Genomic DNA, 13,039 nt, shown 5'->3' on the forward strand with positions numbered 1-13,039 from the left:
CCTGGCCATCCATCGCTCCCAGGAATGATTTCTCACTTTCTCTCTCTCTCTCTCAATGAGCATTTGTGCCCCATAGCAAAAGTCTGGGAAGAAAAAAAAATAAGCTTACATTCAGTTTCTATTTATTCTTTTTTTTTTTTAAGAAAATGTATCATAATCCCCTCAATTAATTTTGTCTTCCACTAGTAGGTAGTAGTAATGGCTTGAAAAATACTACTCTAGAAAACAAAGGAAAGTCAGAGCACTACCCTGACTGAGGTGAGCCTACCTCGGTCACGGTGAAAGTGCTACTTCGGATGGAATACGCAAAGCGACTTGAGGAGACCAAGAAAACCACACTAAAGAACAGTCCACATAGCTCTAAAAGAAACCTGACAGAGAAACACGGCCACCTATAGAGTGAAAAAGAACTAAAAGAGCAAACACAGTGACACATACATTGAATTAAGATTTACTTAAAATAAAAACAAAGTGCCCCCTTAGAGGTTTTTTGTTTGTTTGTTTGTTTGTTTGTTTTTGCTATAGAATGTGTACGCTTGCCAGAAAGAGAGAAACAGAGCCAAAAAGCAAGAAATCACCCCCCCGGGGGATGGCCACGCTGCAATTCCTTCTCCTCTACTCTCTTCTTAGGATCTTGGGCACGGATGCACATGCTCCCAGCGTGAGTTTAAGACACCAGGTCTGGGACTCGAACTGCAGTCAACTACATGGGAGTCCAGCAACATAGCCATTATGCCAACTGCTGGTCCCTCAAAGTGCCCCCTTAAACTAAAGAGTCTTTTCAAAGAAAAGTCACAGAGTTGTAAAGAAGGCAGAGAGCATTAGTCCACCCCCTCCCCACACACTTTACAGATAAGGACACAGGAATCCAGAATGGTTAACAGGGCTCTGCCCAAGGCGGTCAAATACTGGCAGAGGAAAATATTTGCTCCCGTTCCTGAAGAATGTGGCCAACACCAGCTACTATCTTCTCAGAGCTGTCTTCGAGGAAAAGCGAGCAAATGGATCGCCACTACTTTGTCCTGGGGAGCTTCTGGGTGAAACGACCCTTAGCTGGGGTTCCCAAACAAGGTTCCCAGACACGCATCAGTCTACCTGAGAACTCCTTAAAAATGTAAATTACAGGGCCAGCAGGTGGCATGGTGGTTAAGGCACTGGACTCACACTTGACCAATCATGATTAAGTTCCAGACCTGGTGGCAGGAGTTCATGCCAGGTACACATGTATGTATGCCCAAAATCCCAGGAAGAGACTGGAGAAGTGATTGTGGCATGGCCAACCCCCGGAGGAGGGAGCAGTGATTTTTCACTTTCCCTCTCACTGTCTCCCTCTATCTCTCTCAAGTGAGTGCACGTGCCATATGGCAAAACCTTTAAAAAAGGAAAATAAAAATAAATTACGAGGCCACACCCTAGACCTGCTGATTCATACAATGAAGCAGAGCCTGGCAATATATTTTCACAAGCTCCAACAGATTCTAACAAGTGATAAGTTTGAGAACCACTGCCCTATAACAACTCACCCCTCCCCTATCCAGATAAAAGGCATCCCTTGAGAAAAATCCCCAAGCCTCACTACACATTACCTATTTTTTGGAGAGGTTTTTGCCACAGGGCACATGCACTCGCCAGAAAGACAGAGAGAGACGGAAAGACAGAAAGCGAGAAACCACCCCCAACAGGGATGGCCACACCACAATCCCTTCTCCTCCATTCTCCTCTTCAGGATTGTGGGAACACACACATGCCTGGTGTGAGTTCAAGTCACTGGATCCAGGACTCGATCTGCGGTCGACTACATGGGAATCCAGTGACATAGCCATTACGTCAACTGTTAGTCCCACATTACATTTAAAAAAAAAGTTCCCAGAAGGCAAGCATGCTCACAAGAGAGACTGAGAGAAAGAAAGTGAAAAGGCACACCCCATATGGTCACATCATAATCCCCTCTACGCCATTTCTCCCACCTTGTGAGATTTTAGGCACACGCACACATACACACCTGGCATATTTTTCTTCTTTATTTATTTATTTATTTATTTTTTTGAGAGGTTTTTGCTATAGGGTACGTGCACTAGCCAGAAAGACAGAGAGATAGAAAGTGAGAAATCGGGGGGATGGCCACACTACAATCTCTTCTCTTCTCGGGATCTTGGGTATGCATGCACACGCGCCTGGTGTGAGTTTAAGCCACCGGCTCAGAGACTTGAACCACGGTCAACTACATGGGAGTCCAGCAACATAGCCATTACACCAACTGCTGGTCCCGACCTGACATATTTTTTAAGCCACCGGATACAGGACTCAAACCATGCAGTCATGTGGGATCCAGCTGTCTTAACTACCACTCCACATAACCTTTTAAACAATTTAAAACTCACCTCATCAAATGACTTGTGGGGACGGATAACCATTTGGGATTCATATGATCTGACCCTAACGAATTCCGGAGATTCTGGCACGCTGGGGTGCTCCACAGCACTGAAAAGAAAAGGCGAAACAAACTCTTAGTAACACCTATACACAAAATAACGGGGGGCTGGGGTTAAGGGGAAGGCCAAATGCTGGCTCTAGTTTTTATTTTTCTATTTTTTTTAATTTGCTATGGGGTACATGTGTTCACCAGAGATGGAGAGAGAGAGAAAGAGAGGAAGACAGTGAGAAATCAGCCCCTGGGGGTATGACCACATAGCAACCCCTTATCCTCCACTCCCTTCTCAGGATGCTAGGCGTGCACACACATGCGCCCTGTGTTTCTCGAGTTGCTGAGTCCAGGACTCAGAATGTGCAGTCAGCCACGTCCAATCCAGGTGCCTAGTCACCATGCTACCTGCTGGCCCTCTGGTTTTTAAAATGAACAAAACAGGGAGTCACTAAGAGAGACAATGAGGACAATGAATGAATGAATACAAACTAAGTTCTAAAAAATGAAGAGAATTTCCTTGGTAATTTATGGCTCATTAGGCTTATGCTGAAGACAACAGCACTTCTATTTTAAATTGCCAACTTTAAGGAACTCAAAGAGACTGACTAAAAGTTTGTATCCCTTCAATCTTCCCAGACAACCACAGCCTACTTGTGTTCTAGCTGGGGTGAGTGAGGTAGCCTTTGGGGGACTCGCTGGGACAGTGCAAACATGCAGACTCAGCCAGGGATGGGGAGGGGACTCGGCAGAGCCACTGACAGCCGTACATACCGTGACACCAACACCATCACGTTGTTTTCCTGATCCACGCTGTACCGCCGGACATACACATAATCCCGCGAGTACATCGGATACTAGAGGAATGGAGGGCAGGGTCAGTGTTCTGAGTCACGCGGTCCCGACAGAAGTAAACTACAGGAGAAATACTCACCGGAAAATGGGTGACCCAGTGAAGAACCTCCGAGCCGCTAATCACATCCCTCTCGATCACCTCCAGCTTGATCACCAGGGCATCCCATTTTTTCCTATATTCTGTGTCCAGCTATAGAAAAAGTAAAGACCATGAATACCCCAGAAGATCCAAAACGAAAATGCAGAAGACTTCCACAGCTGCAGGGGCCTCTGATCCGAGGACCTCATTACTGAAGAACGGTGACCTGACCCAATAAACAGTGCCTGAGTATGAGTCATGGCTGTTCTACCACAGAACAGTTCTGTAAAATCCCTTCATTAAGTCAATACCATTCAAAGTGCACCTTACATCCAAAAAAAGAGGGCAAAAAAAAAATAGACACACTTTGGAAAACACAAAATGAGTGAGATAATGTTAAGAAGTTTTTCTGTTTCTGTTTTTTAGGTTTTCTCCACAGGGTACGTACACTCACCAAGAGAGACAATGAGGACAATGAGAAATCAGCCCCCAGGAAGATGGCCACGCCACAATTCTCTGTCCCCCATTCTCTTTGGGATTTGGGACATGCAAGCAAGCACACATGCCCAGTGTGATTTTCAAGCCACCAAGTTCAAGACTCAAACCTACATGTTACTAATACTATAATCAACAAACTAGTTGGCAAAAGCCTGGCAAAACAAATGAGAAATCTAGGAAGTTAAAAAAAAAAAAAAAATCATGGAACTCTGGATGATGCCACCTTTTTTCTTTCTTTCTTTTTTTTGGGGGGGTGGGGAGAGGCTTTTGCTATAGGACATGTGTGCTTGCCAGAAAGACAGAAAGCGAGGAATCACCCCCCACAGGGAATGACCACGCTGCAATCCCTTCTCCTCCATTCTTCTCTTGGGATCTTGGGCACACACGCACACACACCTGGCATGAGTTTAAGCCACCGGATCTGGGACGCGAACCGCGGTCAACTACATGGGAGTCCAGCGACATAGCCATTATGCCAACTGCTGGTCCCACCACCGCCCTTTTTCATCTTCCCTTTATCAAAGGGAAGTAGTCCTTGAACAAATACTGTTATTAAATAAATACCTTCAATATGGAAACATTCCAGGTTAAAAGAGATTAAAGAGGGGAACCAGCAGTTAGCGTAATGGCTATGTCGCTGGACTCCCACGTAGTCGACCACGGTTCGTGTCCCGGATCCGGTGGCTTAAAACTCACGCCGGGCGCGTGTGCGTGCGTGCCCAGGATCCCGAGAGGAGAATGGAGGAGAAGGGATTGCGGTGTGACCATGCCCCCAGGGGGTGATTTCTCGTTTTCTGTCTCTATGTCTCTCTCTGTCTGTCTGGCGAGCGCACGCGCCCTACAGTGAAAATCTCTCCAAAAAAAAAAAAGAGATTAAAGAGGCAACTAAACATGATCATGACTGGATCTGTGCTAACAGGCAAATGTTCCAAAGGGCATTGTTGGGTCAGATGATAAAACTGGAATACAAACACAGAAGACTACATGGAAGCATTCCAGCCACAGTAAATTACTGGCTTTGGTCATGGCACCATAATTCGTTACCATAGTATATGTCTAGTTTCAGGAAATAAACAATAAAAGATTTATGAATAAAGGACAGTGATGTATGTAACTTACCTCCCTATTGTAAATAGGTAAGTAAAGAAATAAATAAAACAAACCACAAAAAGGCTTTATAAAATATATTTAAAGTACGGACAGGCCCATAGCATGGTGGTCAAGGAAGCCAGGTCCCACATGGCCGAGTGCAGTCTGAATCCTGGCCCTGGAGGCTTAAAAACATACAGGGTGCATATGTGTATGTGCCCCAAATTCTGACAGTACGGAGAAGTAGAAGAGAAGGGACTGGGGCATGGCCACGCCCCATTGAGGGCTATTTTCTCCCTTCCTCTTTTTGGCAATAAAAATAAATACATGGGGCCAGCCTGTGGCATGGTGGTAAAAGAAGTTAGATCTCCCATCGCTAACAGTGTGCTTTGAGTTCAAACCTGATGTGGCTTGAGAGAAATAAGACAGGCACATGTGTGTGCATGCCCAAAATCCTGAAAGGAGGGAAAGATGGAGAAGGGTCTGCAGCGCGACCATTCCCCATGAGGGGTGCTTTGTCACTTTCCCTCCCTTTCTCTGACAGCACACATGCCCTCTGGTGAGATTTTAAAATACACACACAGAGGCAATCAAATCATTCATTCCTCTATTGGATGCTCTCAGCAGTCCTGAGACACAGAATGGACCCCACCCTACAGGACAGAACACGACAGGTTGGTTAAAATCCCACATGCTACACGACATCTCATGAGAGGTGGAGTCAGATGAGTGTCACAGCCAGTACCTTCCAAGCCAGAGAAACTATTTGTGTAGACAGGAGTGCACTGGATTGCCAGAGGCTCCAAATCTGAAGGGAAAAATGAACTCACCTGAACATTGAAGAACTGCCGGGGTGTCACATCTGTGTAGGTTCCAAAAACTAGAATGACAAGACAAAATAAAGAATGTTTGCCACACTCCTGTCACTCACCCTATTCCTATCCTCTAGCGGCATTTCAATTCTAGAGTACTGATAGATCTTTTTTTTCCTTTTAAGAATTATTTATTCAATTTCATTTATTTATTGTTAATCTTCTATCTGACCAAAGAGAGACACAGAGAGAAAAAGGGAGAAGAGAAAGCAAGCCACCAGGTGTGGGACTCAAACCACAGTTTGCCATGTGGGAGTCTAGCACCCCAACCACCACGCCACCTGCTGACCCCGAGAGTACTGATAGATCTTAACAGCCGCTTCAGGGACTGGACGTTGGAGCAGCTGGAAACCGCGGCTGTCTGTGAGGCTAACCAGGCTCCAGGTTGGAGTCTAAAGCCCTCCTTGAATACACCGGGCACGTGTGTGCCCATGACTGGGGAAGCTAAAACTGGGGATGAACTGCAGCAACGAGATCCTGTTCGGGGTGCTGAACCCCTCTCCCTCTGTCTCTCTTGCTTCACACATGAAATGAACTTTAAAAAAAAGAGAGACTCAGAAGCGAATGTCAGACTGGAGCAGCAAAGAAAGATAAAGGCAGCCTGTGCAAGGAAGACGGAGAGCTACGCGTCATCTGGGAGAAGAGAGAACAGAGCGTTTTCTGAGAAACAATCCCAACAGTTACGGAGTCCGCAGAACAGAGGCCCTGCACGCCGGGGCAAGCGCAGGACACACTGGGCACGGGGTTCACCTCGGTACTGGTAAAGGTGGGTGCCGGTGATTGGGCGCCGCCACAGCTTGAAGTGTTTCTTATCCATCACCATTTCCCACGGCTGCTCTTTGCCCTCTGAATCTTCATTCCCTTCTATTTGGGATTTTGGTTCCGGAGGGTGGCACTCGACCCCAGAGTTCTGAAACACATCTGTCATTTCCTCCAACCGTTTCATCTCATCAATGGATCTAGAAAGGGGAAAAATACGGGGTAAGTGGTTAGCTGGCCCTGTGAAGGGACGTGTCTACAATAACACCTGTGTAACAATGGTATGGGTTTAAAACAGCATGTACGGGGCCAGGAGGTAGTGTTGTGGTTAAGGTGCTGGACTCCCATGTGACCAACAGCCATTAAAGTCCCAGACCCGACAACTTGAAAATCACGCCAGACATATGTGTGCATATGCCCAAAATCCCAAGAGGAAAATGAAGCAGAAGGGGTTGCATGGCCAACCCCCTGAGGGGGTGATTTCATACTTCTTCTCTTTTTCTGGCAAGCACATGCACCCCATAGCAAAAACAAAAACAAAATAAAACAAACAGTATGTAGTGGTACAGCAAATAAGAACAGTTTCTAAGTTTGAACCCCAGTCCAGCGCTCGTTAACTGGGATATTAGATTTCTTACCAGCAATACCCCAGCAGTTCTCCAATGTCTAGGTGAGTTAAGTTTTCTCTCTAAAGCTCTAAAATGTACCTACCTCAAGGTTGGTTTTAAAGATTAAAAACATGTAAAGTACTTAATATCTGACATATAATTTAGCCCTCAGATGTTCACTATTAGGTATATGGTTATGAAATGTCATTTGGTATCTTTTGCCCAATTCTTTTTTTTTTTTTTTTTTTGAGAGGTTTTTTGCTGCAGTGTATGTGCTCACCAGAAACACAGAGAGGCAAAGAGACAGAAAGCCAGAAATCACTCCGCAGGGGGGATGGCCACGCTGCAATCCCTTCTCCTCCATTCTCCTCTCAGGATCTTGGGCATGAACACACACGTCCCCGACGTGAGTTTAAGCCACTGGGTCTGGGACTTGAACCATGGTCATCTACATGGGAGTCGAGCTACATAGCCATTATACCAACTGCTGGTCCCTCTTCTGTTCATTTTTATTGGGCTGTTCAGTATATTATACTGTAAGAGCATTTAATGTTCCTCGTTTTTATTTTTTTTTTATTTTTATTTTTTGGAGAGGTTTTTTGCTACAGGGCACATGCGCTCGCCAGACAGACAGAGAGAGACAGAGAGATAAAAAGCAAGAAATCATCCCCCAGGGAGGATGGCCACGCCACAATCCTTTCTCCTCAATTCTCCTCTCGGGATCTTGGGCACGCACGCAAACATGCCTGGCATGATTTTAAGTCACCAGGTACAGGACTTGAGCCGCGGTCGACTACATGGGAGTCCAGCAACATAGCCAATACGCCAACTGCTGGTCCCCCTCCTTGTTTTGAAATTGAAATAGTTTGTTTACCTAAGATTGACCATTTCACAGATTCGATGCAACCGACACCTCCCTCCCCTATCACCAGTTACGCAGCTCGAGGCAACTACTACTTTCTTTTTTGTCTCTGTAAGTTTGCCTATTCTGGACATTTCAAGAAAGAGAAGTCGTGTATCAATAATATGCAGTCTTGGGAACCAGCAGTTAGCGTAATGGCTATGTCGCTGGACTCCCACGTAGTCGACACGGTTCGTGTCCAGGACCCGGTGGCTTAAAACTCACGCCGGGCGCATGTGCGTGCATGCCCAAGATCCCGAGAGGAGAATGGAGGAGAAGGGATTGCGGCGTGACCATCCCCCCTGGGGGGTGATTTCTCGCTTTCTGTCTCTATGTCTCTCTCTGTCTGTCTGGTGAGCGCACGCGCCCTACAGTGAAAATCTCTCCCAATAAATAAATAAATAAATAAATAATATGCAGTCTTTTGTGTCTGGCTTTTTCCACCTACTTCCGTGGTTCATCCATGCTGTACTTTACTCATTTTTATGACTAAATAACATTCTGTTGTATGAATATGCAACATTCTGTTTACTCACTTATCAGGTAGTGGACAGTTAGGCTGTTCCCTCTTTTCGACTATTACAATACTGCTATGAATATTCACGTACAAGTTTTGTGTTGATGTGTACTCTCCATTTTCTTGGATGGACCCCTCGGAGGGGATCTGGTGGATCAAGGTAACTCTATGCTTAACTGTTTTCCAAAGCAGCTGCACCATTTTACACTCATGCCGACATATGAAGGTTCCAGATACTCTACTCCTTGTCAGCACTTACTACTGCCCATCTTTTTTATTCCTGTTATACCAACAGGTAGAAGTGGTAACTCACTGAGGTTTTGATTAATACTTCCCTTATGACTAATAATATTGAGAATCTTCTCATATTTTTTAATAAGATTTTTGCTATAGGGCGCATGCACTCACCAGAAAGACAGAGACAGAGAGATAGAAAGCGAGAAATCACCCTCCGGGGGGATGGCCATGCCACAATCCCTTCTCCTCCATTCTCCTCTCAGGATCTTGGGCACGCACGCACATACACCTGGTTGAATTTAAGCCACCAGGTCTAGGACTTGAACCATGATCGACTACACGGGAGTTCGGCGACATAGCCATTACACTAACTGCTGGTCCCAAGAATCTTTTCATATGTTTATTGACCATTGGTATAAACTCTGGAGAAGTATTCATTAAAATTCTTTGCCTATCATTGTTTTCTTTTCTTTTCTTTTTTTTTGTAAGGTTTCTGTCACAGGGTACACACCAGAGAGAGACATAGAGAGAGGGGAAGTGAGAAAACACCCTTCAGAGGGGATGGCCGCCCCACAATCCCTTCTCCTTCATTCTCCTCTCAGGATTTTGGGCATGCCCAGCATGGGTTTCAATCTACTTGGTGCAGGACCAAGTAGTCACATGGGAGTCCAGCGCCCTAACCACCATGCCATCTGCTGGCCCCAATCCTCTGCCCGTTTTAAAACCAGGTTGTCATTTTATTGTTACATTTTGATGAAGTCTGTCTTTTCTCTGATTGCTTACATTTTGGTATTGCATCTAAGAAACCATTGCAAGGGCCAGTTCAGTGCCGCATGGTAATGCACTACTCAAGAAAAGCTGATCCTCCATGGTTCAAATCCCCAACCTGGTCAGCTTGAAGCACAGTAGGTACACGAGTGCCCAACATCTGACAGGCTGGAGGACAGTGTGACCAGAACCTCCAGAAAATGCTCCCTTCTCCCACTCATAAACGCACACATGCATACACACATGCATACACACATACTCTACCACGAATAAAAACAAAAAGAAATTTTTTAAGAGAGGTTTTTGCTATAGGGTCCAAGTGCTTACCAGAAAGAACTTAGAGAGAGAATGTGAAAAATCACCCTCCAGTGGGTATAACCACGCTGCAATCCCTTCTCGTACATTCTCCTCTCAGGATTTTGGGCACTCACACACATGCCCTGAGCATGAGTCTCAAGTCACCGATTCTGGGACTCAAACTGCAGTTGACCATGAGTCCAGCAACATAACCATTATGCCATCCGCTGGTCCCAGAAAAAGATTATTTAAAACAAAAAATCAGGGCCAGTAGACGGTGTGGTGGTTGGTGTACTGGCCTCCCACATGGCTGACTGTGGTCCGTGGCTTGAGAATCACACCAGGCACTTGTGCATGCCTAAGTCCCAGGGGAAGAGTGGAGGAGAGAGGGTTACAGTGTGATCATCCCCTCCGCAGGTGATTTCTCACTTTCACTCTCTCTCCATTGAGTACAAACGCCTTATGGCAAAAACCTAAAAAAATACACACACACACACACACACACACACACACACATATAGTATTACTTAGCCCAATCACAAGGAAGTATGCCTATATTTTCTTCTAAGAGTTATTATTTTAGCTTACATTTACATCTCTGACCCATTTAGTTCATTTCTGTGTATAGTATGATGTAGTGAGTCTAAATTCGTTCTCGTACATATGCATCTCCAGTTGTCCCAGAGACACTTACTGAAGAGACAATACTTTCTCCCACTAAATTGTCTTAGCAGCCTTGTTGAAAATCAACTGGCCAAAAATGTAAGGGTTTATTTCTGGACTCTCAATTTTATTCAAACAACCTAAGTGTCTATCATTATGTGCCATACGTCTTATACAGCAGTGCATGTATTACTGTGGGATTGTAATACGTTTTGAAATCAGGAAGGGTGAGTCCTCCAAACTTTGTTCATTTTCAAGACTGCTGTAGCTCTCTGGGTCCTTTCATTTCCATGAGCATGGAGAGCAGGTCAATTTCTGCAGAATAGCCAGCTAGAGTCTTGATAAGGACTGCGCTGAATCTGCGGTGGAAATCTGCAGTAGTACTACTAGGTAGTACTGCCACCTTGACAACATTGCGTGTTCTAATTCATGAACACAGAACATCTTTCCACTTACTTGTAACTTTTTTAATTTCTTCAATGATGTTTTATAGTTTCTTTGTAAGTCTTCCATTTTTGGGTTAAATTTATTCCTAAGTATCTTAGACTTGTTCATGCTATTGTAAATTATTTTCTTTTCAGTTTGCTATAAGGCGTGTGTACTCACAGAGAAGGAAAGTGAGAGAGAAAGAAATCGCAGCTCCAGGTGAGACTCTGTAACCACGTAGCAATCCTTTCTCCTCTCCTCCACTCGAGATTTTGGACATCTAGGGACTTTGGACACACATGCACAGGTACGGGGAGCGTTTTTCAGGCCGCCAGGTCTAGGACTTGAACCATGCAGTCAGCCATGTGGGATCCAGCTGACCTAACGACCAAACCACCTGGCCGGCCCAATTCTTCTCTTAATTTAATTTTCAGATTGTTTATTGCTAGTATATAGAAATATGGTTTATGTACTGAACTTGTACCCTGCAGCATTGCTAAATTCATTTTAGTGCTGTAAGTTTTTTGTGGATTCCTTAGTATTTTCTATTATATAGAGGAAGAGAAACAGTGTGTCAACTGCAAATAGGGACAGTTTCATTTTTCCCTTTCTAATCTGGATGCCTTTCTTCTTTTTCCTGCCTGATTTCCCTGGCTATAACCTCCCCCACAATGTTGAACAGAGAGCAGACATCCTTGCCTTATTCCTGATCAAGAGAGGAAACCTTTCGTTCACTACTAGCTACGCTGATAGCTATGTTTTTTGTACATACCCTTTATCAGTTTATCATACAAGGGTGAAATTTCATTGTCTTCACAGTCTGCCGAGTGTGTTTTTTAATCATAAAAGGAGATTGGAATTCACTGAATGCTTTTTCTGTGACTATTCAGATGATCACATGTTTTCATCCTCTATTCTATTAATATGAGGTGGTAAACTGAGTTCTGTATGATGAACCAACTTTGCTCTCCTTGGATAAATACCACTTGCTCATAGCATATAATTCCCCTTACAAGTTGCTGGATTTAGTTTATTACTATTTCATTTAGAATCGCATGAAGTTTTAAAACATGCAAAAAAAAAAATCTACCCCATATAGGAACATGTATTACTATTTATTATTCAGGTGGGCATATATATGTATAAACCACAAACAGGGATCATACACAACAAAATGGGATAACAGTTACATCCAGGAGGAAATTTACTTAAAAAAATATACAGAGAAAGTTAGTATCTTATTTCTTAACTGTAAGCATATTTGTAACATTCATGCTAGCCTTTACACCTTTTTGTATAGCTGAAACATTTTACAATCATTTAAAATAGAAGAAAACATGGCTTAGGGGCTGGCAGGCGGCACAGTGGCTAAGGCGCTGGACTCCCATAAGGCTGACCACCCACTGAGTCCTGGTCAAATTTCTATAAAATAAATAATAATAATAAATAAAATTAAAATGAATAATTCTTTTTAAAAAAAGGCTGGGACCAGCAGTTAGCGTAATGGCTATGTCGCTGGACTCCCACGTAGTAGACTGTGGTTCAAGTCCCAGACCCAGTGGGCGCGTGTGCGTGCATGCCCTCTAAAAAGAAAAAATGGCTTGTGGACCAGCAAATCGCAGAATGGCTATGTCACTGGACTCCCACATAGTCGACCGCGGTTGAAGTTCCAGCCTGGCAGCTTGAAATTCACACCAAGTGCATGTGCTTGCATGCCTAAAATACTGAGAAGAGAATGGAGGAGAAGGGATTGCAGTGTGGCCTTCCCTCCCCACCCCGGGGGTGATTTCTCACTTTCCCTCTTAATGTGTGTGTGTGTCTCTCTCTGAAGAGCATATACACTCTCGGGAACCAGCAGTTAGCGTAATGGCTATGTCGCTGGACTCCCAAGTAGTCGACCGCAGTTCGCGTCCCGGACCCAGTGGCTTAAAACTCACTCCGGGCGCATGTGCATGCGTGCCCAGGATCACGAGAGGAGAATGGAAGAGAAGAGATTGTGGCGTGACCATCCCCCCTGGGGGGGGATTTCTCGCTTTCTATCTCTCTGT

General features: G+C 44.6%; 1 protein-coding gene across 1 annotated transcript in view; it reads right to left on the reverse strand.

Moving 5' to 3' along the window:
- The window catches only part of STARD7 (StAR related lipid transfer domain containing 7), a gene marked incomplete at its 5' end in the record, with an annotated part of 31,399 nt that overhangs the window by 10,237 nt on the left and 8,123 nt on the right, over nt 1-13,039 (reverse strand). Inside the window, 5 exon segments of the mRNA XM_006166551.3 lie at nt 2,382-2,481; nt 3,197-3,279; nt 3,357-3,467; nt 5,774-5,823; nt 6,566-6,774. Coding sequence (XP_006166613.2) covers nt 2,382-2,481; nt 3,197-3,279; nt 3,357-3,467; nt 5,774-5,823; nt 6,566-6,774 — 553 coding nt within the window.

The sequence above is a fragment of the Tupaia chinensis genome, unplaced genomic scaffold (genome assembly GCF_000334495.1).
Source record: "Tupaia chinensis unplaced genomic scaffold, TupChi_1.0 Scaffold144276_1, whole genome shotgun sequence".
NCBI lineage: Eukaryota > Metazoa > Chordata > Mammalia > Scandentia > Tupaiidae > Tupaia > Tupaia belangeri.